General features: G+C 38.0%; 1 protein-coding gene across 5 annotated transcripts in view; it reads right to left on the bottom strand.

Annotated features, from left to right (window-relative positions):
* tenm2a (teneurin transmembrane protein 2a) overlaps positions 1-24,135 on the bottom strand; it is a 312,955-nt gene that overhangs the window by 23,947 nt on the left and 264,873 nt on the right. For all 5 annotated transcript variants that reach the window (XM_082177233.1, XM_082177232.1, XM_082177234.1 and 2 more), the window contains 7 exons: positions 21,896-22,018; positions 12,344-12,549; positions 11,890-12,085; positions 10,823-10,924; positions 8,113-8,307; positions 4,366-4,566; positions 4,050-4,235 (listed from right to left, as the gene is read on the bottom strand). In XM_082177233.1, coding sequence (XP_082033359.1) covers positions 4,050-4,235; positions 4,366-4,566; positions 8,113-8,307; positions 10,823-10,924; positions 11,890-12,085; positions 12,344-12,549; positions 21,896-22,018 — 1,209 coding nt within the window. The remainder of the gene's footprint in view (positions 1-4,049; positions 4,236-4,365; positions 4,567-8,112; positions 8,308-10,822; positions 10,925-11,889; positions 12,086-12,343; positions 12,550-21,895; positions 22,019-24,135) is intronic.

The raw sequence follows: 24,135 nt of genomic DNA on the forward strand, positions 1-24,135 counted from the left end.
AAAGCAGGAAGGAAGGAGGAATAAATGTCTTAAAGGATGGGATTTTGAGGAAGAGAAAGAATGTGTGGAAGATAAATCTAGTCCTCCTCCTAAACCGACACCCGTCCACTGGCCTGCAGCCCTCTCGCCTTTAAAGGTCATAAAATAAAGGTTAGATTCATAAATCCTCCAAATTCGCCTTAGGAAGAGACCGATAAAGTCCCACAGGGAGTGAGCACCTACTGTATTAAATGCCCTCTGTCTGGGTTTTCCTCACCTATACTGTTTCATGTACTACTACAAAGTCAAATAACATTCTGAATTTCAACATAGGCATAGCGAGGAGCTGAAAATTCTCACTCAAATGGCTTCTGAACTTTAGCACAAGGGGATAATGCCATTCCTTAAAAGGAAATCCACCAAACAGATGTGCAGTTGGGAAGCTGGGATGCATTTGTCTTGTATGCTTCTTTACCCAGGGTGGGTGTGGTTTCCACTCATGAGCCAATCATGCATTTGATCAAGTGTAACTCACATCCACTCAGGATACTCTAGCATACAAAGTCAATGCCTCCAGCGGCCATTAATCTGCAGTCATTTCAGCCAATTAGAGATGTGCATTTAAATCGAGTAACTATTATCACTAGCTCTTGTTCTAGGCTCGCTCCTATCTACTGATGCATGAGCATTCAGGTGATCACTGTGGGCCCTGCAGTTAAACTCCTCATTATCCTACACTCCCTGCAAACACACCGTACTCTCCCTTCTAAGGAAAGCACACACACTCCTGCCCCTCCATTAGTATTCATCCTATGAGTTGGAACTCATGCAGGCACAGAGACAAAGTCATTACCATGCCTCCTGTGGTCCTGCACCCTGTGTGCCGAAATATGTGCAGTAAAAACGTTGCTTGCTGTTCCTGACCCACTCTGCACCAACGGCTCATATTCACATTTACCTTAGGATCCACTCCCTCCCGATCCCTTTCCTCGCAATATCTGCATCCCTCAGGTACAGCAAAATCTATGTGATCTTTGTCTCCACTTTGCAGTTTCCTCTAATTTAGCTCTTTTGTCTGAGGTGGACTTGATGGAAGTAGAGAGTAGGATGACTGCCTCCCACATATCTGTTCTGTGCAAACATAAAGCCAGACTCAAACAGACTGCTAAGAGCTGGTGAGCACTACTCTACCTCCAGTAGAAACTGCAGTGTACTTAAAAGCAGGCATTCCCATTTTGCTTAGAGTCGTGTAGTTGGCCCAGCCTTTAACTCTGCTCCTTTAGCAGTTGAAGAGAATGGGGGTGGTGTACTGTAGTGGTTACAGCTCAAGTTTATTAACTGGAGTTTGTCGGTTCCATCCGCCACAAGAAGCCATCACTATTGTGCTCTTGACCAAGGCACTTAACCTCATGTTGCTCCAGGGAGACTGTTCTTCTAATACGTTTTGGCACCATTCTATGAATTTCTTCAAAGATGCACAAACTAATGCCTACAAAAAGAAAGACTTTAAGGTTAATGCAATTGCTTGGTCAACGCATTGCAAGAGTGTGGTCCTGTTGTGCATAGGATTCTCGTATTACTGTGGTGATAACAAAGATCAGTACTTAAGAGGGCAATAGAGTTAAATTGAAATGTCATTAAACTCTATTGGTTCTTTTCAATTAGATATTTAAAAATGTGTTACAAGATCTAATTTACTCTGCAAGATTGTCTTCAAACCTTTGCTCTGCTACAGACCTGACAGACTGGCTGGCTGTGATATCATGGCAATGTCTTGGCTCATGAATATAAGGTTGTGCTTAAATTAAAAGATAACCTTATAGGACCATCTAATCACCAAATTAACATTCATGAGTCAAACCTTTCCCGCGGTAGGATTCGTAAAGTCGATGATGATTTGGTGTAGCGGAGGTAAGCAAAGAGGAGCTGTACAGATAAACCTCTATTCCCTGCATTCAAGAGGTGCCTGCTCGAGTGGAACCAGTTGCACTGGCACTGAGATTTAATATTATGTCATATATTGTTCTTTGACTCAAGCAACAACTTGAACAAGGTTACTCCAGCTGGACTCTCTCTGTAATAAGTGTACTGTAAGTTGTGGTTAATATTTTTGATTAATAAATATCAATAATATGTGTAACAATTTTATTATCCTAAGTTTTGAAGGACAGACAAGTCATTGCTCTTTCCAAGTAGATCAGACAGATTGGACAGTTTCGTAGCTCAGTTAATGCTGTTGGAGAGGGTCATTTCAAAAGCAACAAAGTGCAAAACAGATGATTAGAGCTATACTATCATCAACTGACAACAAGAATATAAACACACACGCTGAAGAACACAGACTAGCACTATGAACCTACTCGACACAACATTCTACTCCACCACGGCTACTCTACAAACAGAAGCACACAGTCGCTATGCAGCCAAGCTATCAGAGGCGGAGGGGTTGCTCACAACCAGACTAAAGATCAGCTAGAACTAGTCACAGTACGACGAGGTACAATACCTTCAATACTCCCATCCCAAAAGTCTGCATCAGAGAGGACATTCAGAGAGAACAAAAATGCATCATAACAAGAAGACAAATGAATACATGTGTTTGCTGCATTTGAATCAGTTAAAAACAGAAGAATTCTAAGAAATAAAAATGGAAACTGAAGATGGAAGCACAAGGGTTTTTTAGAGGGTTACAGAAAGAGTTTGGAGACGATAAACAGACTTCCTGTCGTGGCGTACAATGGGGAGAAGGATTAAAGGTAGTGCACTTTCAGTCTTTGTCAGATCATCTTTGGAGTGACACATAAACATGCACACACACGCCCACAGATGATGATAGAAAGGAAAAGGAAAATTTGAGTCTATTTTTGAGAGAGAGAAGTCAAGGCAAAAAAGAGGTGTGACTTATCAAGGTGAAGACACCTCTCCCTTCGATCAGTCGCAGCTATTCCGCAAGGACTGTTCAATACCCAGCAGCCCACTCATCTGCCTCTGCTGTTTGAGGCATGATCAAACACAGCTAAATCTGTTCTAAGTCCAACACCAGACAGAGGAACAGTCTAATTATCCTCAATAACTACCACACACTCTTGCACCTGAGCACAGCCATCATTGATCTTTCCTACACCTATTGACCCTGCTGTTCCTGATTTCTCCTTGGTGTGTCTTATGCCCTATTTAAAACTCATATAAACGTATGTAATGTGATTACATAGAGATTTAAAGGGAAGATTTTTAGTTTGCTATTCACCACTATTCTCTAAAAGCTTAAAACTTCTCCTCCAGAGATTTTGGCCCTGACTCTAATGACGCACTTGATTTGTACTTGCGGTCTTGCAATGACTGTCACTTGTGTCTGTGGTTTTCATAAGACTGTAGGGCAGGGGTGTTTGATCCAGCTCCTGGAGGGCAATGTTCCTACAGAGTTTTAGACAACCCCTGGCATAGGGTGTCCTATTTAAAAAAAATAAAAATGTTTGATCTAGATGGGTGCTCACAAACGCCTGTTTTTGTGCCGCTACAGCATGTGCCCTCTATGCACGTCACCAATGTGTAGACTCTGAGGAGGACCACAAGCATTTTGAGCAGAATTTGGGAAAGGGAAAGGTTTTATAGTGATGTACTCTATACCCCATCCTGATGGATCAGTCAAGGATGATCACTAGAACCACCAGTATACATTTTTCCTGGAGTTCTCCTAACTCCCTGAGCTGCATGTGAATAGGTCATGTTACTTGATCAACATCCTTTGCTGGTCCTGGTGAAGGAATTTCCCAAACCATAATCTGTGCCTAAAACGAGAGAGCAATAATAACACTGTTCTAGACCCTAACTTTAGTTCTAACCCCTTTTTCTTGAAATCTAACTGGTTGATACGAATTTTGCCCCAGGACTAACAATGATGATCCAAAAACAGGAGCCTCTTGTGTTAAGCTTCAAGGACAGATAAAAGGAAGGTCTCTATATAATGTTTATAAGAACAGTATAAGCAGAGCATGTGGCATCTGTTGTAATGGTGAGTGTAGGGAGCAGGAAAAGGTCACAGTCTGGGTCAGGGGTGGGCATATGCCTACCGATGGTGCAGTGTTCTCCATTCCAGCCCTGCTCACACTCGCACTTCCCATCCTTACAGGTGCCATGCTTCACACAGAGTGGGTTGCACACACGCTGGTCACAAGCCGCACCCGTCCAGCCCTCCTCACAGCGGCACGAGCCACCCATGCATACGCCGTGTGTCCCGCAGTCAACTGAGCAAACCTCTGAGGAAAGAAGAATAGGGCAGTATTGCCACAATTTACATATCATACATTAGAAATCAGGAATAATGAAATGAAAGGTTATGCTAAAACATTTGTATTACAGAGGGTACAATCAAACATGCAGACTGACCAACAGAGCAATCAGGGCCCATCCAATTGGGGTCACAGCTGCAGACGCCTGTGTCTGGGATAAAAGCACCGTGACCGTGGCACTGATCTGGGCATTGTGCTCTGGGCAGCTCACAGCTGGGTCCGCCCCAGCCTGGTTTACAGTGGCACTCCCCATTCACACAGATGCCATTATTTGAGCAGGTTGGATCCAAGCAGTCAACTGCGTACAACATGTGAGAGACATGAATGAGGATTCATCTGTCATAAATATTAAAGACCCTATGATATTGGTTTATAAACTTAGTTTTCTCTTCTGTGTTGACATAATTTCTATTGAAAAATGAATATTGAAGGATATTGAAGGGCGTGACCCTGTTTGTTAAAGGCCAAGACTTTAGTTTGTGTCAACCACGATCATGAATTTGGCTCATGTCATGTCAAAACTGGTATTAGCTGAGGGACACTGTTTATTCTAGACATCATATAATTGTAGAAAATGATAAAGTGAAATATGAGTCATATAGGAAAGACTGTACATTTAAAATTAATTTATGCGTTAAAAGATACATTGTGACTTTTAGGGATACACTAGTTAGTAAACTAGCCTAAAAATTGGTAGATGTAAACTAAAACCCACACAACTACATCTTTAATAATCAAAGTTTATTTTTTTATACTTAATTATTTATTAGACCAAATTACTATATCCATAAGTCTTACTGTATATCTTTAGATGCTGAGAACATACACATACAAAGAAAAGAAAAAAAGCAATCACATGATGCAGGAGTTAAAGCAAAAAAAAAATAAAAATGTCCTCAGCCAAACCCCATTCCACAGCCTGTCACACACCCAGTTTAAGAGCAGCTGTTTCTTCTTCTTGTAATTAGGAGTATAGTGAGTACATGCTTTACCTTCACAAATGAAATACTCAAAGATTTGCATTTAAAGAAAGGCCATTTTGAACTGCGTTTCTATTTACACACTATGAAATTTCAATGTTTTCAATCTAATGCTTTTACAAGACTTATCTCTTTGTGTTGTAGTCATACAAATATTAACCATTTGCATAACTTTAACACAAGTTTTTATTTCTCAAATAATAAAAGCCAACAGAGCTTTTGCCGAAAAGTGAGCTAATATCACAAACTATACATAATATAATATCGGTTTTTAACCTAGCCATTATAAATAAATAATATAATGTTATTTATTTATTTTTATCTATGTTGATTATATGAAAATAATCAATGTTTCATCAACCAATTTCCTAGATTTAATAAATGAGAAGCAAATATAGCAGACAACAAATATAGATATAGATATATATACACATTTGCATATTTTATAAGCAAAACAATTCAAAACGACTACTCCCTGATGTAGGCTAATCCGTATAAAATGTGCATTTCTCTCTATAGGCGCGTTCACTACATTTGGACATTTTTGTGTAATTATATTTATTAAACGTGTGCAATACTTTCCAAACCGTTACATATAGTATTATAAATTCAGATGTTCATGATATAAAAAAATAAACATTAGAATAACTTAGAAAACACGGAGTGGAGTGATTACAGACTGCTTAGAGTGCAGAGAGGAACGTGCTTTTGCTCCACTCCAGGCTTTGATCACATCCCCCTCAGCAGGGTGAATACACCTCATCTTTCCTTAATTTAAGACTTATTCAAACTGAAATTAAGACATGTATTACACTATTTGAGAAATGCAAGCATATTTACGGCCTTAAAATGAAAAGTGAATTTAAGACATAAGGACAGGCGGGAACCCTGCAATTGACGGAAATCTGTAGTGGACTCGCTGCAATTAACGGAAATCCGTCGTAGCGACGGAGAACTTTAATCCCTGCACATATAAATAGGTTTGGAAGCATCCACAAGTACATACTACAACTTTCACCTAAGCATGAAAACTCAATATACTACACCCTAAGTGTGAGTAGCAGTTTCCTGTCTAGAGGCTTTCACACTCACCTCTCAAACCCTCTCTCTCCCTGTCTCAGCATCTCTGTCTGTCTTCCTTCCTCTCCCTTCCTCTTTTTTTTTTTGACTTTGACCCTGTCTCTCGCATGTTTCATCCAAGGTGCCTCAAAAAATTGATATCGACTGCTGAAAGAAAGAGATCTGGCCATGAAAAGTGCTAGAAAGCCATTTGAGAAATTACCCGGCCCTGTGGTGCCCTGCGTGACACCCCTGTCTCAGCCCCCCTCAGCTGACAGAAGTGCCGCTCTTTCCCCTCTCGCGCATAAAGCCATTCACGCCAAATGTTGATGCTGCAGAAACTGCACATCACGACTATCGATTTATATGTCACCAGCACTTCAGGTAAATTGTTTGAGTGACTCTGCTGTGATGAATATCTGATTTGAAAATCTTAGAATGGCTGACCTAAAGTGCTGACCTTGTGATCTGCAATACCTCAAGATCCAAGTGCCCCACTAATAAAACTATCTTTTTACACACACACACACACACACACACACACACACACACACACACACACACACACACACACACACACACACACACACACACACACACACACACACACACACACACACACACACACACACACACGCACACACACACACACACACACACACATTCATTTTTCTGTTATGGTGGGAACTTTCCATTGATATTCTATTGTTTATTTTTTCTTAGTAATGATATTTTCTATCCCCTAAACCTAACCCTGATTGACAATTTTCATTTAGATATTATTAATATGTGTGTTTTTAAGTGAATTTCTTCTTGGTAACAGTTAATGTCTCTGTGTACACAAACCTTGACTGACAAACATATTACTATCCCAAAAATGTACATTTAGTCATTATTTGTGTTGCTTTTTTTGGAGCTTGATAGCCCCTTGTTGACTATGCTTTTATTTTATTGAAAAGAGTGGGATGAACATTCTTCTAAATATTTCAGTTTGTGTTACAAAGGATTGGAATGACATGAGAGTGAGTAAACAATGACAGAATTTTCATTTTTAGGTGAACTATTCATTTAAATATCTTCAATCCCTCTCTAAACATTTTAATATGGGGACTTGATGCCAGACTTTCAAAAATTAATTAGAGATTTGGAGAATGAGAATCAGAAATAATTAATATGCAAGGCTTTTGTTGTTCTATTTATTTGTTTGTTTAGCTGCCATCGCTGTCTCTCTGTAATGAGCAGACTTTCTGCTTTCCATCAACCTATTTCTATGTTTGTTAGCTGTTTTCATCCGAGTCTTCTTATACATCATCTTTATTCTTCTGTCTCTGCCTTTTTCTTTCTCTTCCCCTTCCCTTTCCATTTTTAGACTCCTGGGAGGCTGGGAATCTTCTCGTTTTCTTCTCTATCTTATTGCCAGTCACTGTCTTACTCAAGAGCCACTGAGCTTCACAGATAACAAAAAAATGAATCAAGACCAAAGCTATTGTTCTCAACATCTAGATCAATATTTCCCAGCCTTTACTCATATCTGAGAAGTGTTTTTGCTGGAGCCTATTAGGCCCTACCAGAGAATCTAGGGAAACAGCCAAAGATGACTGTTTAAATATGCTAGAATGTGTGTTTCCCATTTTAAAATAGAGACCTGGATAGAAAAAAAAGCTCATACAGGTTTGGAACAACTTGAGCGTGAGTAAATGATGACAGAATTTTCATTTTTGTGTGAACTACAACTTTAAGCCATTGACAATGAAACAATGTCTACAGAAAGCTACTCACACACACACACACACACACATTCTTACCCTCAGCGCAATTATCTCCTTTGTAGCCCAGAGTACAAACACACGTGCCCTCTGTGCACGTGCCGTGACCACCACACTGGGGGTCGATGCACTGGCTGATGGGAACATCGCATTCCGGACCCTTCCATCCGCTATAGCAGATACATGATCCCTTGTCATACTGCCCATTTCCACTGCAGAGGACCGGGCATGCCGCTTGGAGAAATAAACAGAAAGAGAACAAGTAATGATTTGATATGAGTGACGTCTGATGTTTTCTTATTCATGTTTTGTCTCTAAATACATAATGAATAGCATGAGAGACAAATGAGACCGCATCGGGAGAGATATTTTTACAAAAGAATCTGTATAAGTTTACAAAGAGATTGAGAAACAGGCTGGCAGTTGTGGTCATAGATGTGTCTCAGAATGGTGTAATATAGGGAATTAGAACATGGGAGGACAGAATCCATATCTGATAATACCAATGGGCTCAAAAAAGTCTCACACTGAGGACATATGATGTAAAATATAGGCACCAAATTTCAAGAACAACCAGTTTGGTGGATTTCTTGGTGGTATTCTCTTATTGTGACTTTTGAAATTATGATTGAGATTTCTTTATTTAGCTTTTAACCAAAAATAACTTACAAATTAGATAAAAACAAGTAATTTATCAAAAAAAGAGCCAACAAGAAGATTACATATTCGTACATATTCATACAGTTTTATGGTATTCATGGTACTTCAAGGTTTACTCCAAAAAGAAAAACATGAAACTACCATAGTATATGTCATGAAAGTATAATTATACCACGGTGAATGTCCAAAAACATGGTAATACGTGGTACACGTTCTAAAACATAATACCATTGTGCATATAAACATAATGTAATGGTGCCTATCCAAAAACATGGTAATAACATTAAACGTGTCCTAAAAACACAATATCACCATGGTGCATGGTCCAACCAGTGTTGGGGAGTAACTAGTTACACGTAACAGCATTATATAATTTAATTACAAACTAAATGTAACTGTAACTGTAATTCTTGACTTTTAGACTACATTACCCACTAGCACCCTGTCAGTGAGAAGATGTCCATTAAGCAGCCAGCAGTCTAGAAATACTTCCTAAGGTGATTTCAGTAATGAGAGTCTCAAGGCTCTGTGCATTGTAAATATATTAATGTGTACACACACACGCACACAGCTGTGATCGGTTGGAGAAAACTGTAATGAAAAAAAAAAAAGTAATTTAACATTGTGGTAACAAAACTATTAATCATGAGCTTCCCAGGTGAACAATAGAAGATATTGGGCTGTATGAACTGCCATTCATCATCCTTATGCCTTGGAGAGAGAGGGAGAGAGAGAGAGAGAGAGAGAGAGAGAGAGAGAGAGAGAGAGAGAGAGAGAGGAGAGGGAGAGGGAGAGGGAGAGGGAGAGGGAGAGGGAGAGGAGAGAGAGAGAGAGAGAGAGAGAGAGAGAGAGAGAGAGAGGAGAGGGAGAGGGAGAGAGAGAGAGAGAGAGAGAGAGAGAGAGAGAGAGAGAGAGAGAGAGAGAGAGAGAGAGAGATCGATCCACTAACACACATATCTCAGTTTCTCAATGAGTCATACAACTAAAGTATGTTCTTAACAGGAAAGTATATAAATACAGTGAGTGTATTGTCAGTCAAATTGCGCAAATTGAATTAATTTGCACAGCGCACACAGGGGGGAAATGGGGACTTCCCATTGACATTTGTTGTTCTTAGCTAATTATAATTGCTACAGACTAACTCTTACCTCTTAAACTTTTGCCAGTTTTAGAATTTTTTGAAGATATTTGTCTATTTATTAACTTCTGATGATGGTCCATAAATTAAGTTGGGAATTATTTCATCAAATTGGTCCCAAAATGTATAGCTAAGTCAGAAACACACACACACACACACACACACACACACACACACACACACACACACACACACACACACACACACACGCTCATCTAGAAACTATCTGGACTCTTGGGCTATACCCAAAGCTGTTGAGTGTCTAGAGCCATTGGGACCGCTGAGATTAACACACATCTTTGATGTGTTCAGCTATTTGAATCCCACTGCTCCTGCCATACTGGGAACAATTCACTGCTGTTCCCCATCACATGTGCTCTTCTTTTCTTTATGTCTGTCTGGACCTTAATCTACATGTTTTTTTTTTTTTTTGCAACTTTTAATATTTTATTGATAAACTACACGGATGACAAGGAATGATGGTGGGAAGATTGATGAAGATGTGAATGGCACAGAGAACCTCAATCTCCCGTATGAGTGCAAAACCACTAATCCACAGTTTCAAAGCACAGTTCATCCAAAAATGAAAATGTTGTCATTATTTACTCATCCTCATGTCGTAAATCCGTATGACGTTCTTCTGTCAAACACTGGTGAGTTTTTGAAGAATTTACAAGTCACTCTTTTTCATTGTCTGGGGCTCAAACACCAAAATGACAAAAATGCACCATAAAAATAGTCTCATAAAAAATTGTTTGGAAAAAATTGTTTTCCAAAGAAGAAAGTCATATGGGTTTGGAACGACATGAGAGTTAGTAAAAGATGACAACATGACCTTTTTTGGGTGAACTATCCTTTTAAACATGAAATTAATGGATCACTCTCTCACTTTCTCACTCTCTCTCTCTCATTGTTCGACAGAGTTCGAGGTGTAATTGGAGTGTTTCTTACCTTTCGAGCAGTCCATGCCATGGAACCCTGGGAAACAGTGACATACTCCTGACACACACTCTCCATTACCATGACAGTTACGGGGACACTCTTGCACAGAGTCTGTGAAAAGAATGAAACCTTTCTAAAAAAAAAAAGGCCACTTTGATGGTAATGACAGCTGTAACCACCATATACAACTCTCATCTTGTATTTTCCTCCACTGCATCGTTCCTCGCTCTCTTTCACTCCAGTTCTGAGTTAAGGTCTCTGGTCATTATTGATACAACCCATTCAAACAGCGTCACACGCCATTTCATTAGCCATGAGTATATCACAGCAATGAAAGTAGGCCATATCACAGTAGATTAGCGCAAGGTTAATTGGTGAGACACCACTTATTCGCAGAATTCATGCATGTGAATATTCATAGAACAGAGCCACAAGGTGCTAATCTCATTTCAAGTGGATGATGATATATATTAAATTGTTTAAAATTAATAGATTGACATTATTTAATTATTTCACTTTTGCTGGACGGCAAGGACACATTCATCTATAATTCTATACAGACAAAAAAGAAAAAAAACCTATTCATATCTTAAAATTAACTGGTCTGTTATTAGACCTCATTTATGAAACAAGCTGAACAAATGTCTGTGTGAATTGTTCTGAATATCTATCTTTGGGCAATTTAGTTTTCTCATTCATTAATTAGTTTTAAACTACCATTTACTAAAAGATTTGGTGATCCAAGAAACAATGTAGAAAACAGTTGTGCTGCTTAATATTTTTGTGGAATCTGTGATAAAAAAATTAATTTAAAAAATCATGATTTTTTAATGAATAGGAAATTCAGAGAATGTCTTTTCTGTTACTTTTTTGAATGGTACACACAATTAACTTTATGACCATATATGCCTGTTATAAAACACTTTTATATTGAATATTTGATTGCATGCTTGCTTATCATCGAAATATACTGTATTTTCCCGTTCTCTATTAACGCATCTCAGTTGAGTGGTATAGTGCGTGTTTGAGGAAGCAAATGTATAATGTCGAGTATAACCCGTGAGTGAGTAACTGACCCAGAACAGCTGTGCTAAAGGAGACAGATTCCTTCTCCTTGCCGTCGTTGTAGAAAGCCAGGTGCCAGGTGCCGGGGTCCAGATACTGCACAAACACGGCCTCGTTCAGAACCACCGTCTGAATGCTGCGTCTCTCGCGGGGCGACTCCACAACGCTCCATTTCTCCTTTCCATCCAAACGCTCCATATAGTCGTACTGCACAGAGGGGAAACACAGAACGAGAGGGGACGTTTTTACTTTTGTGATCTCAAGTGATTTGACAGCATTCATACATATCAAACAGTGAAATACTTTGAAGTCGAGCTCAAGGAAAGATTTTATCTAACACCTGCTGACTTTTAAAATGTATGTGCAATGACTGATTGATCCGTTGTTGTGATGAAAGAGTGTTTTTTTTCTTCCTGAAAGGACTTCACAGAGTGGTCTCTCTGTAAATAGAATGGATATAAACACCTGTGCATGTGACGGCGGAAGTCCTTTGCGAATGTAAACCCCAAACAGTGCATCCTTGCCCAAGGAGATGTTGAACTTAAGGAACTGAGGCTGGCTGAGGTGCATCAGGGATCTCCAGAACACCCCGGGCGACACCTCCTGGGTCACGCGCCTGCCCACCTCCAGGCTGCCTGTATCTATGCTGCTGTTGCGTGCGGCCCAGGGACCTGAGACAGAAAGGAAGGAATAAAACAAAAATCAATCTCTCACCTCGGCTGTGTTGCAACTGCCCCTTGTTTATGGATTCAGAGGCAGTTGCTTTGAAAACAGAAAACAAAGGGAAACCGCACAAATGCGCTTTCTCTCTGGGAGACACTTATCTGATGGAAGCTGAAAAACACAAATGCTGCTTCCTGAAGTCTCTTTGACCATAACCTCACTGTATCCACCAAGCACAAATAAAGCCGAGAGCGTATCACGTTAAACAGCAGAGAGCCCGAGAGAGCGGGAATAGGGGCTTCTTTGTTGAATATCTGAGTGTTTTTTTTTTTCAAACCCAGCTCACAGAAAAACAGAAGAATAACTTATAAAGATGAAAAGTTAATGTCCCTTGTAAGAAGCTGAACTTTATTGGAATTGTGACATGATATCAGCATTTTTTTTTAAATGTGCGAGGGCTCTACGATTACGAATGACATCTGGTTTTCAGAAAGACCTACACTCTTAATGTCGACATCAAACGGAGTTCATAAAGTACTTTATTCTCATAATGTGATAGTGAAATAGTATAATCAGTGAAATAAATGTAGCATGGGAATTATGAAAAGATGTCACACTACCAAACATCAAAACAAAATTGTCAGTAAGATTTTTTTATTTTAAGTTTTTAAAATGAGTCTCTTATGGCTGTATTTATTTGATTAAAAAAAACAGTAGAACAGTAATATTATTAAATTAAATATGTGAAATATTATTACCATTTAATCTCTTCATCTGTTTAATGTATTTAAACTGTAATTTATTCCTGTGATGGCCATTATTCCTGTCTTCAGTGTCACATGATCATTCAGAAATGATTTCTGAAGGATCATGTGACACTGAAGACTGGAATAATGTATATATATTCTCCACAAGTGAGTTCATGGGTTGTTGTGGTTTTTTTCTTAGGGTGCTGCAAGGAAATTGAAATTGAAAGTTATAAGTTTATTTTTCACTTATCCCCTACTTCACTTTCTCTCCTCCTATCTTTCTGTCTCTGGTGTTTGTGGACTTTCAGGCCAACGGAGAGATCTCTTCTATAGTGAGAGTTTGTGTATTCTCCACCCTCAGGCTTTGGCTCATACCGCATGTCAACACCACCATCCTGTTTACCAACATAATCACACAAGCTGTTATCCACTTTTCATTTAATGGAAAATCCATGGTTGCTCTCTCCCTCTCTGTCTTTTATTCTCTCTATCTCTTGCTCGTAGCTAGCGGCAATGGCCGAGTGTAAATGGAGGTTGCATGCAACAGATTCCCTCTGTCCCTATGGTTGTGATGTTCACACACACACACACACACACACACACACACACACACACACACACACACACACACACACACACACACGAAAAAAAGCTCCCCTGTAATCAGGTCAGATCTACACTGGAGACCGCAGCCCTGACAGAGAAAACCTGTGAAAAATGGTGAGGAAATAAAGAACAATGAAAACACAATCAGGACGGAGCAGCCGCAACAGGAGATGAAATAGCCCCCCTCATTAATACAGTAAGAGCACGGACAGAGGAGAAATGGAACTAAAGAAAGGAAAAATAGAGAGCGAGGGAGGCCGGACGAGAATCTCCTTAGGGAAGGAGCGATCAGTCTGCGACTGTGGCTGAAGCAATAGTCCAGCTTTATTTCACAACAAAACACAATAGATTGGTTCCAAAACATAGTGAGCCATGTCACTGACTGCAGGTAGCATAACATCCTCACTGGAACAGAACGGCATAAGTGACTCATTTGGAACGCTGTACATAGACAGAGTTATACACATCTCTAATAAATAAAAAAATATACATGTAAATTTGCATTGAAAATAGTCTATTTTAATTATTACTAATCATTTATTTATTTAGCTATATTTTCCAGTATTTCATGAAATGTTTCTATAATCAAAAATAGCCATTTTGTATTTATTTTACAGTGCATTCTGGGACTGATTCCTTAAAATTGGCAAAAAAGAGCAATTAAGATTCCTACTTCTCGGAATTGCATAAAACAACATAATAATATAATCCATAATGTGCTTTTATAGACTAGCATTCAAAAGTTGGGGTGAATAAGATCGTATAGGTATGGGGAGTATGGGGATGACAACCATACTTTTATTCAGGAAGGAAATCATCAAAAGTGGTGGTAAAGACATTTATAATGTTTCAAAAGATTTTGGGTTTCAAATAAACGCTGTTCTTTTGAACTTACAATAAATCAATAAATTACACAGTAAAATATATTAAAGGGGACATATCATGAAAATCTGACTCCTGATCAGAAAACATGAAAAGTGACAATTAACTCTGTTTTGTTTTGGTAAGCCTTTCTCTCCAAGCATCGCTCCCCTTCTGATTTTTTATGAAGGGGAACTTATTATAATATTACCGCCCCTTAATCTGCACGTTTCCACCCACGCCGCCGCCATTTGTTTTTCGCAAGCGACAAAGTAACCAGTTCGGTTCAAACGCAATGGCAATAGTTCGAGCAAAGCATGCAAACTGTTCTGTCGTTGGCTGCACAGATATGGCAAGCCGTTTTAACATTTAATCATTTAAACCGACTAGTCTCTATTTTCATGCTACTAGTACTTATTTTTTAAATACTAGTATCTATTCCATTAAGTACTAGTACTTATTCATTAGCTACTAGTGTTTATTCTTTAGGTACTAGTGCCTATTCTTTAGATACTAGTGCTTATTCTTTAGGTACTAGTACTTTTTCAATAGATACTAGTACTTATTCATTAGATACTAGTACTTATTCATTAGATACTAGTACCTATTAAATAGATACTAGTACTTATTCATTAGATACTAGTACTTATTCATTAGATACTAGTTCTTATTTATTAGATACTAGTACTTATTCATTAGTTACTAGTACTTATTATTAGATACTAGTACTTATTCATTAGATACTAGTACCTATTCATTAGATACTAGTACTTATTCATTAGATACTAGTACTTATTCCAATAGTGACTAGTAACTATTCTTTTGTTACTAGTAACAAATAAAAAAATTTGCCATTGACTTCTATGGGGATCTGTCATTCAGATATCAACTATTCAGTTCTGACTAGTATGTATTCCAATTGTGACTAGTACATATATATTAGATACTAGTAGTTATTTATTAGGTACTAGTACTTATTTTTTAGATACTAGTACCTATTACTAGATACTAGTATGTATTCAATAAATACTAGTACTAAATCATTAGATACTAGTACCTCTTAAATAGATACTAGTACCTATTAAATAGATACTAGTACTTATTCATTAGATACTAGTATTATTCAATATATACTAGTACTTATTCATTAGATACTAGTACTTATTCATTAGATTCTAGTACCTATTAATTAGATACTAGTACTTATAAATTAGCTACTAGTACTTATTCAATAGATACTAGTAACTATTTATTAGATACTAGCATTTATTCCAAATGTTACTAGTAAGATTTTTTATTTTACTAGTACGATTTTTAATCAAACTATCCAGTGGCCGTTCTGACTAGTCATAACATAAGACGAGTAAAAAAGCAGTTGTGACTAGTAAAATAAAAAATCTTACTAGTAACATTCGGAATAAATACTAGTATCTAATAAATAGGTACTAGTATCTATTGAATAAGTACTAGTAGCTAATTTATAAGTACTAGTATCTAATTAATAGGTACTAGTATCTAATGAATAAGTACTAGTATCTAATGAATAAGTACTAGTATCTATTGAATAAGTACTAGTATCTAATGAATAAGTACTAGTATCTATTTAATAGGTACTAGTATCTAATGACTTAGTACTAGTGTTTATTGAATACATACTAGTATCTAGTAATAGTTACTAGTATCTAAAAAATAAGTACTAGTACCTAATAAATAACTACTAGTATCTAATATATATGTACTAGTCACAATTGGAATACATACTAGTCAGAACTGAATAGTTGATATCTGAATGACAGATCCCCATAGAGGTCAATGGCAAAAAAAAAAAAAAATTGTTACTAGTAACAAAAGAATAGTTACTAGTCACTATTGGAATAAGTACTAGTATCTAATGAATAAGTACTAGTATCTATTTAATAGGTACTAGTATCTAATGAATAAGTACTAGTATCTAATAATAAGTACTAGTAACTAATGAATAAGTACTAGTATCTAATAAATAAGAACTAGTATCTAATGAATAAGTACTAGTATCTAATGAATAAGTACTAGTATCTATTTAATAGGTACTAGTATCTAATGAATAAGTACTAGTGTCTAATGAATAAGTACTAGTATCTATTGAATAAGTACTAGTACCTAAAGAATAAGCACTAGTATCTAAAGAATAGGCACTAGTACCTAAAGAATAAGCACTAGTAGCTAATGAATAAGTACTAGTACTTAATGGAATAGATACTAGTATCTAAAAAATAAGTACTAGTAGCATGAAAATAGAGACTAGTCTAAATGATTAAATGTTAAAACGGCTTGCCATAGCACAGACGAGCACAGCAAACTATTTGACCAAAACAATGTCACAGGTGTCTTATAAAGACCTCAGGGAACTGTGTCAATTTGTGTAAAAGTTAAACTTGATGGTAAATGCAAGTCGATGAGATGAATCAATGTTAGGCCTACTCCACAACAACTACATAACGTTACATGTATCCACTAACCATTAAGAAAGGTCCAGGTGCAGTCTAAAAGTTGCAATCTCTTCCCGAGTCTCTCCGTACTGGTTATTTCTGAGATTTTGGATGAGTGAGATTCGCGTGTTTTGTTATTGCATACGAACTAAGCTCTTGTAAAGGATCGTCCGTCTTCTGAGGCGGGGAGCAGCAGCTAATTTGCATTTAAAGGGACACACACAAAAACGGCGCGTTCTACATTTTGTGAAAATGGCCATAATATCACCTTTAAAATACAAAACAGTTATTTTAAACAGTAATACTATTTTCTATCAGATACATGTAGCATTGGTGAGCAGAAGAGACTAAAACGTTGAAAACATCTTACTGACTCCAAACTAAGAGTTAGAGTAGAGCCTATTTTATTTATTTTTTAAATCTAGTCTTTTTTATATGTTGGACACAAAAAGCATACACAAATAGTTTCCCATAGAGGCAGCCTAGTAGGTTTTGAATCAGAGCTAACGTAGAGATAGCGCATTTGAATCTGAGTGTCTAAGCACAGCATCAAGTACCGTAACAGAATCCAGTCGAGTGCAGAGAGGCCAATCATAAGCTAATGTAGCCAGCAGGCAGGAGCACACACAAATCATTTCACAGATCAGACCAGAGCATCAAATCATCCCGCAGAAGCTCAGATTCGAGCATCTCAACACAATATGCCAGACAATAAGGTAGGATAACAGTTATAGGCCTACACAAAGATGCAGTAGAGGTTGAAAGAGAGAAAAAAGCAACAACAACAACCACCAGACACGGCAAAATAACAAAACTTATGTTATGCTACTGATACAGAGCAATCAGCAACATCTGCCTGATAGCCTCAATGCAGCTTTGTCTGTGTATGTATGATTAATGAAATCTCACTGTTATGTGGAATACATTATGTTTGTATGTGAGAAAAAGAAAGAGTGAGAGGGAGAGAGAAGTCATATCTGTATGGATGAAATTGAAAGCGACATGCTGAGGAGGTGAGATTGAAGCACTTGAGGTGAAGAGCTGTTTCAAAGCTCACAAACTAACTCTGTTACCTACACACTCAAACAAAAACACAGCAAACTTTCACGCCACATAATCCACAGTAATCACGGATATAGGTTTGTTTACATGGCACTGAGGAGAGAAGAAGGAAAAAATTAGACTGTGTAAACATGTATCGACTCCGTTTCAAATGCCGCAGAGCTACTTGCATTGGCAGCTGCCTTCTTAGACTGCATCTGCAATCTGGAGCACACTAGTAAGGAAGTTACTAAGCTAATGCAGCTATATTATCATGAACAAACGGCACCAAACATGCAAATATTGGGTAAAATAGTCAGTTTTATGTGATGCTGCCTTGATGAAAAGAAGGTAGCCTAATTATAGCTTCACTTTGTTGCGTTATGTTGATTTACAATGCTGTCTCTATTGCTGCTCACTAGGTTTTGTAACAGAACATCTCTCTCTCTCTCTCTCTCTCTCTCTCTGTGTGTGTGTGTATGTGTTTTCAAACATGACAAGCCACTGCCTGAAGTAAAAAAAAATAAAAGAAAAAAAGGCTGTGTTGTCCTTCATACAGAGGTGATGTGGTGTTTTCTAGGACACTTCCTGTGAATCTGTGAGCGTGTGAGATCAAGACAGAGACAGCCAGAGAGAGCTGGGGAAAAGATATAGGTGAAAGCCAATGGGTTGTTGTGTAAGTATGTGAGTTTCTGCTTGCAATGTTGATCAACTTTAATTGAAAGTTTGATTGCTGGAAAAATCAGAGTTATCAGTAGGTTATGAGGAGGTGCTAATTATGTGGGATTATGCTGTCTGCTATTAAATATCCTCCCATACTACTCTACATACTACAATATCTGCGGTATACTAAATGAATACTGTTATGCATGTACAGTAATACTTATGATCTACTACATCTGGGAAAAAGTTTGCAGCACAATTTGTACAGAATACAATAATCAACTTCTGTTGACCTTCTGTTTCCAAAATGTTTAAAAGTTCATTATTTTCTTTATTGGGTTAATAGAATAGGATAAACACATTCCAAAAAGCTCAGAGTCCTCTGATTGGCCAGCTGACCCAGACCCTCAAGCATGTGTCGGAAATGTAATGGGAGACAATGACGGAGACTTAATGAGAGACTATGAGCTTTGTTACTTTTTGCAGATATTATACATACACAAACAGATTACACACTAAAGGAAAAAGAAAACATAAAAAATAATCATATGACCCCTAACATCTTTTTCTGGAGCAATTCTTTGATCGGACTGCTACAGAATATTGTTTTTACACAAAATTGAATTAAAAATGCTAAATTTGATGTGTCTACGATGATAACTGAACACCATTCGCAAATTAAATGTGCATAATGAGGTCATGTAAAAAAGAAAAAAGAAAAGGTAAAGAGGAATCCTTGGTTATTTTGTTTTACGTTTCATATTTCTCATACTCCACCCAGGGTTAACAATTAATCCAGGGTATTTATAGCTGACATTCCTTAAGCCCTCTATGGGACTAATTATGGAATCACAGCTAGAAAAAAAAAAAAGACTTTATATTTTGCATACATTTAAGGCTAATATCATTTTCCAAAATTAGTTTTCAATATCTGACCTTTGACCTTTTTTAAAGTTTGGTCATTTATAACTGACTTAGTCCTATTAGGGTCAATTATTTTTGGCAAATTGTCTGAAACTTCACACACATTCAAATACATTTTCACTATCTGAAAAGTAGTGAAAATGTCTTAGTGTTTCAAAAACTTGTACCATTCTATTTCATCTTGTGCTACTATTTAATTTGGAACCTGCATGTGAAAATGTCAAAAACTTGCCACAAATTCAGATGCAACTTCGCTGCCTGGAAAATAGTGAAACCATGTCTTACTGTTAGAAAAGACTTTTAAAAAATCAACATTGTTTATTTCTTGGAATTTCTAATCAATGATTGTAGCACAGGTGAAAATCAGTAAGACTCTTCTTTTTCAGTGTAGCCCACACTTTCCACATGTAACACGATTTGGACCTGTTCCCAGCAAACACAGAACGTTGGCACAACGTACCCAACCTTCTAACAACGTTTTAACAACATGGCCAAAAGGTTGCTATAAATGCGTTGTGTGGTGAAGGTTGTTAGAGCGTTGTCACAATGTTGACATTAAACCACCGTTCAGGGCCATTGCTTAAGGTTGTGCCTAGGGTGTCTGGACAACCACTGGACTACATATGCACTCGTCACTGCCCTGAAGCGCGAAAATTACACAGCCTTTTAAATTTCAACCGCCAGTTGGGCTCATTGTGTTGTCTCATTCGTCATCGAGCAAGGATACGTGAGTATTGCGTTCAATTTACCTCAGCTAAATAAGATACGTAATTATCCAAACACAACCTACAACTTCATTTTCTAATGTGACTAATGTACTGCTTACTGCTTCTATCCTTCTTGATCTTCAACTTTATCCTTTCTTACTAAGACCTTATTTTCTGATGCACTGCCGTCACTATCATCAATACTCTCTGGAAAAGGTAGCTACAGCTTCTATAAAATTACTAACATCAACTTAAAACACAAGCAAAACAGGTATTATACTGCTTTTTATTGTTCTGAATATTATTATTGTATTTTAAATGCAATTTTCTCTGCATCATTTAATAATGAGGATACACCATAGAGGGTTAAGCCTGTGTTAACGTTCTTATTTGCATATTTGCTGTGTCAGTGTCATTGATTGGACGAACAGCGCACACAAACTGTTTACATAAAGGCTCTAGCTTTGCACATCCTCATTTATCACTCACTGTTGGCTACTATCAAATGCTTCCCTTTCATTCTATAAAGGTAAGAATAAAACAATTGGAGTCTCTTGTTCACTCCAGATCAAGGGTTTTCAGTCACCATTTGACAGCAGTCACAAAGCATGTGTTTCTGTCACTGCCCAAAGCATGCAAATCCAAAGAAAGCAATTTGGTGTGTGTTGTCAAGCATCTAACATCGCCAACATTGTTTCACACTGTACAAGTTTGGGGGAATTAACACCGCAAAAGCAGGGTTTTTATAACCCAGGATATTAAAGTGGTGCTAACTTCGCTTCCAAATTACAAGAGTAAGACGGTCCTTTACCTAGGGTTAAAAGCAGGGCTTAAAATGACGATATCACGTGGTTACACGCAGTGTGAAAGCCCTTTTGACATGTTTCTCGTTGCGTAACACATAGGCTACTGTTTCACCACTATTTTTGAAAAATAATCACCTTTACAGCATCACTGGCCCACAATGCCTTGCTGCTCTACCTAATCACATGGTTACTTGGTTTCTTGTCACACGCAGAAATGAAGCCCGGAGAATAATGTCCTTTGTTGATCATGGAAGCAGGCAGAGAAGTGTGTGTGGGCATAAATGTGCTGTCATGATGGGACCTCAGTGTGCGACAGAGAAGCAAATTACTAAACACAAATCAAAATAAATGGGTACAAGCTGGAAACAAATTGATATACAGGGCATGGAGGTTTCAGCACAACTGATTTCCCCCCCCTGAATCTAGTTTATAGACCTTTTTCCCGTTGTGTTTTTCTGTCAATCTCGACGTCCTCCTTATGGAAAAGAGCGTGCAGGACTACAGCATGCTGTGAGGCTGTGCTGCTCACCTCTGCCTCCAGAGGGCGCTGTTGCTACATCACTGTTGCTGGGCAGTCCGGCTCCCAAGCCGTTGTTCAGCATGGGACCAACCACAGGTTTCAGCTGCCAGTTCAGCCCCAACAGATTCATGGCTGAGAGAGAAAGAGAGCAACAGTGAAAGAGAGAGAGAGAGAAAGAAAGAAAGAGTGTAAACAGTGCAGGTATGCGAAAAGAAAGGTAGCAAGAAAATGAAAAGCTCAAGGACTGCAAAGGCTACTCTGTAGGCTACTGCTGCTTCACAAAGAGAGCACAAATGATTCAAAACAAAACTAAATACGAAATCTAAAATGTATAATATTGATCTGTTAAACCTAGTACAGACAGAGAGATGCTGTAAGATGAAGTGGTTTATTTTTTCCCTGAGAAGAGAGAAAAAAAGAAAGAAAAAAGACAGACAGCCTAGTCATTTTTATTGATTGCCTGCCTGATTGATGTTGACTGACTGAGGAGCCATCTGCCACTCACAGGACACTTGCATTTGATCCTCAGTCTGATATATGTCACAGCGCTGTGTGTTTGTAAAAAACCAGTCTGGGCTTTCTCTTATTTATCGGAAAATTTTAAAAAATTGCTCTGACTAAAGCAATAACTCAATATAATAAAACTCCTTTTACACCAAATTTGAACAGCTAAATTTAGCAAATGCCCCGCACCTTGCACATTTATTTATTGAATATATGAAATATTAAATAATGACATGCATATATTGCAATATTACCAGATTATGTTCAACAGATAACCAGATTATTTCCCACAAAATAAGTGCAAAAATGCCACAAAAAAGAGATTTCTTTTACTGCCTTTTGTAAAGCTTGTACAGTATACAATACTCCATGCAATATAAGGCATTATAATAAATTATAATACATTTAATAATTCATTGCATGTCTTTGTAAATTATTGCATTATTGTAATAATTGTCAGGTCTTTAAATAGTATTATGTATAACAGCACAAGATCAACACCAAATGTCTGCTGTACTGATGTTTTATAATGAATTGTAGTGTTTAAAGACAGCCATACATTTGTATTATAACTGTTTATAAATAATTATTATTTATAAAATAAAATAAAAATTGTAATGTAATATAGAGCCTTCATTGAAAGTGCCACAAAATGATTTTCTGCTAGTAGATTATAGGAACTGGGTGACAGATCTAATTGGTTCTTTAACAAAATCACTTTTAACTGTGTGCGTCTTTTCAGTCATTCAATCACTGAAGCCCTGAGGAAATGATGTAGACACGCTTCTAAAGACACAGACAGAAAGAGAAGCAGGCGGCGAGACCCACGTCTGTAGGAATCACTCGCACCTCAACAGGTTAAAAAAAAAGTGAACAAATGCGTAGACAGAAAAGCAGCAGAAACCTGACAGCATTCAGAGCTTTCATGTCGAGCTGGCATGATTCAGCGACAATCTGAGTGACAGCTGAAAGAAAGCAGATCTCTCTCTATCTTTCCTCTTTTTATTGCGGGGCTGTTGTTTCTTTTTCATGCCTGTGGAGCTTATTTTGGTCTGTTCGCTCCAAGGCCTGTGTGCAGTTCGTCAGCTGAATCTCTTCCCGACCCGCGTTTCTAGTTTTGCCAACAAACTTTTATCACAAGCAGAAGAGAGAGGAGCGCTTAGTCTGCTGAACTCCAGAGGTGGCGCAGGAATCGCAGGAGAGAGGAAGCTCTTGTGCTTTATCTCTCGCTCCTGTGTGTCTGCGTCATCTGTTCTTCACAGTGGCGGTAAAGACGGGCTGAGATTTGTGTGAGATAGTGAGTCATCAGAGACGGCAGCCATCACTGCCTCTGTAGTCTGAGTCACAGGAGGAGGTTCATATGGAGGTGCTGTGTTACTCTCATGTGTGACCTCATTTGTGAATTCCTTTACTGCACGATTCTTTTACTAACTTGCGAATCCATAGTGCAAATGTGCACACACTATTAGAATAGTGAATATGCTTTCTCTCTGTCAGTCTGGCACTCTCTGTGCCTTTCTCAGTCTAAATCTCTCACTCTTTCTGCCTGTCTAGTCTCATTATCTCTCTACTTGTATACCTTGCTCCCTGTCTCACTCTGTTCTTCTTTCCCAGCCTGTCTCACTCTCTATCTCAGTATCTCATTCTCTCTTCCTGTCTGACTCGTTCCCTTATTATCTCAAACTATCTCTCCATGACTAAATCCATCTCCCACCCTAATCCTATCATGGCAGGACTTCACAAAC

This window comes from Leuciscus leuciscus, assembly GCF_965113295.1.
Source record: "Leuciscus leuciscus genome assembly, chromosome: 8".
Lineage (NCBI taxonomy): Eukaryota > Metazoa > Chordata > Actinopteri > Cypriniformes > Leuciscidae > Leuciscus > Leuciscus leuciscus.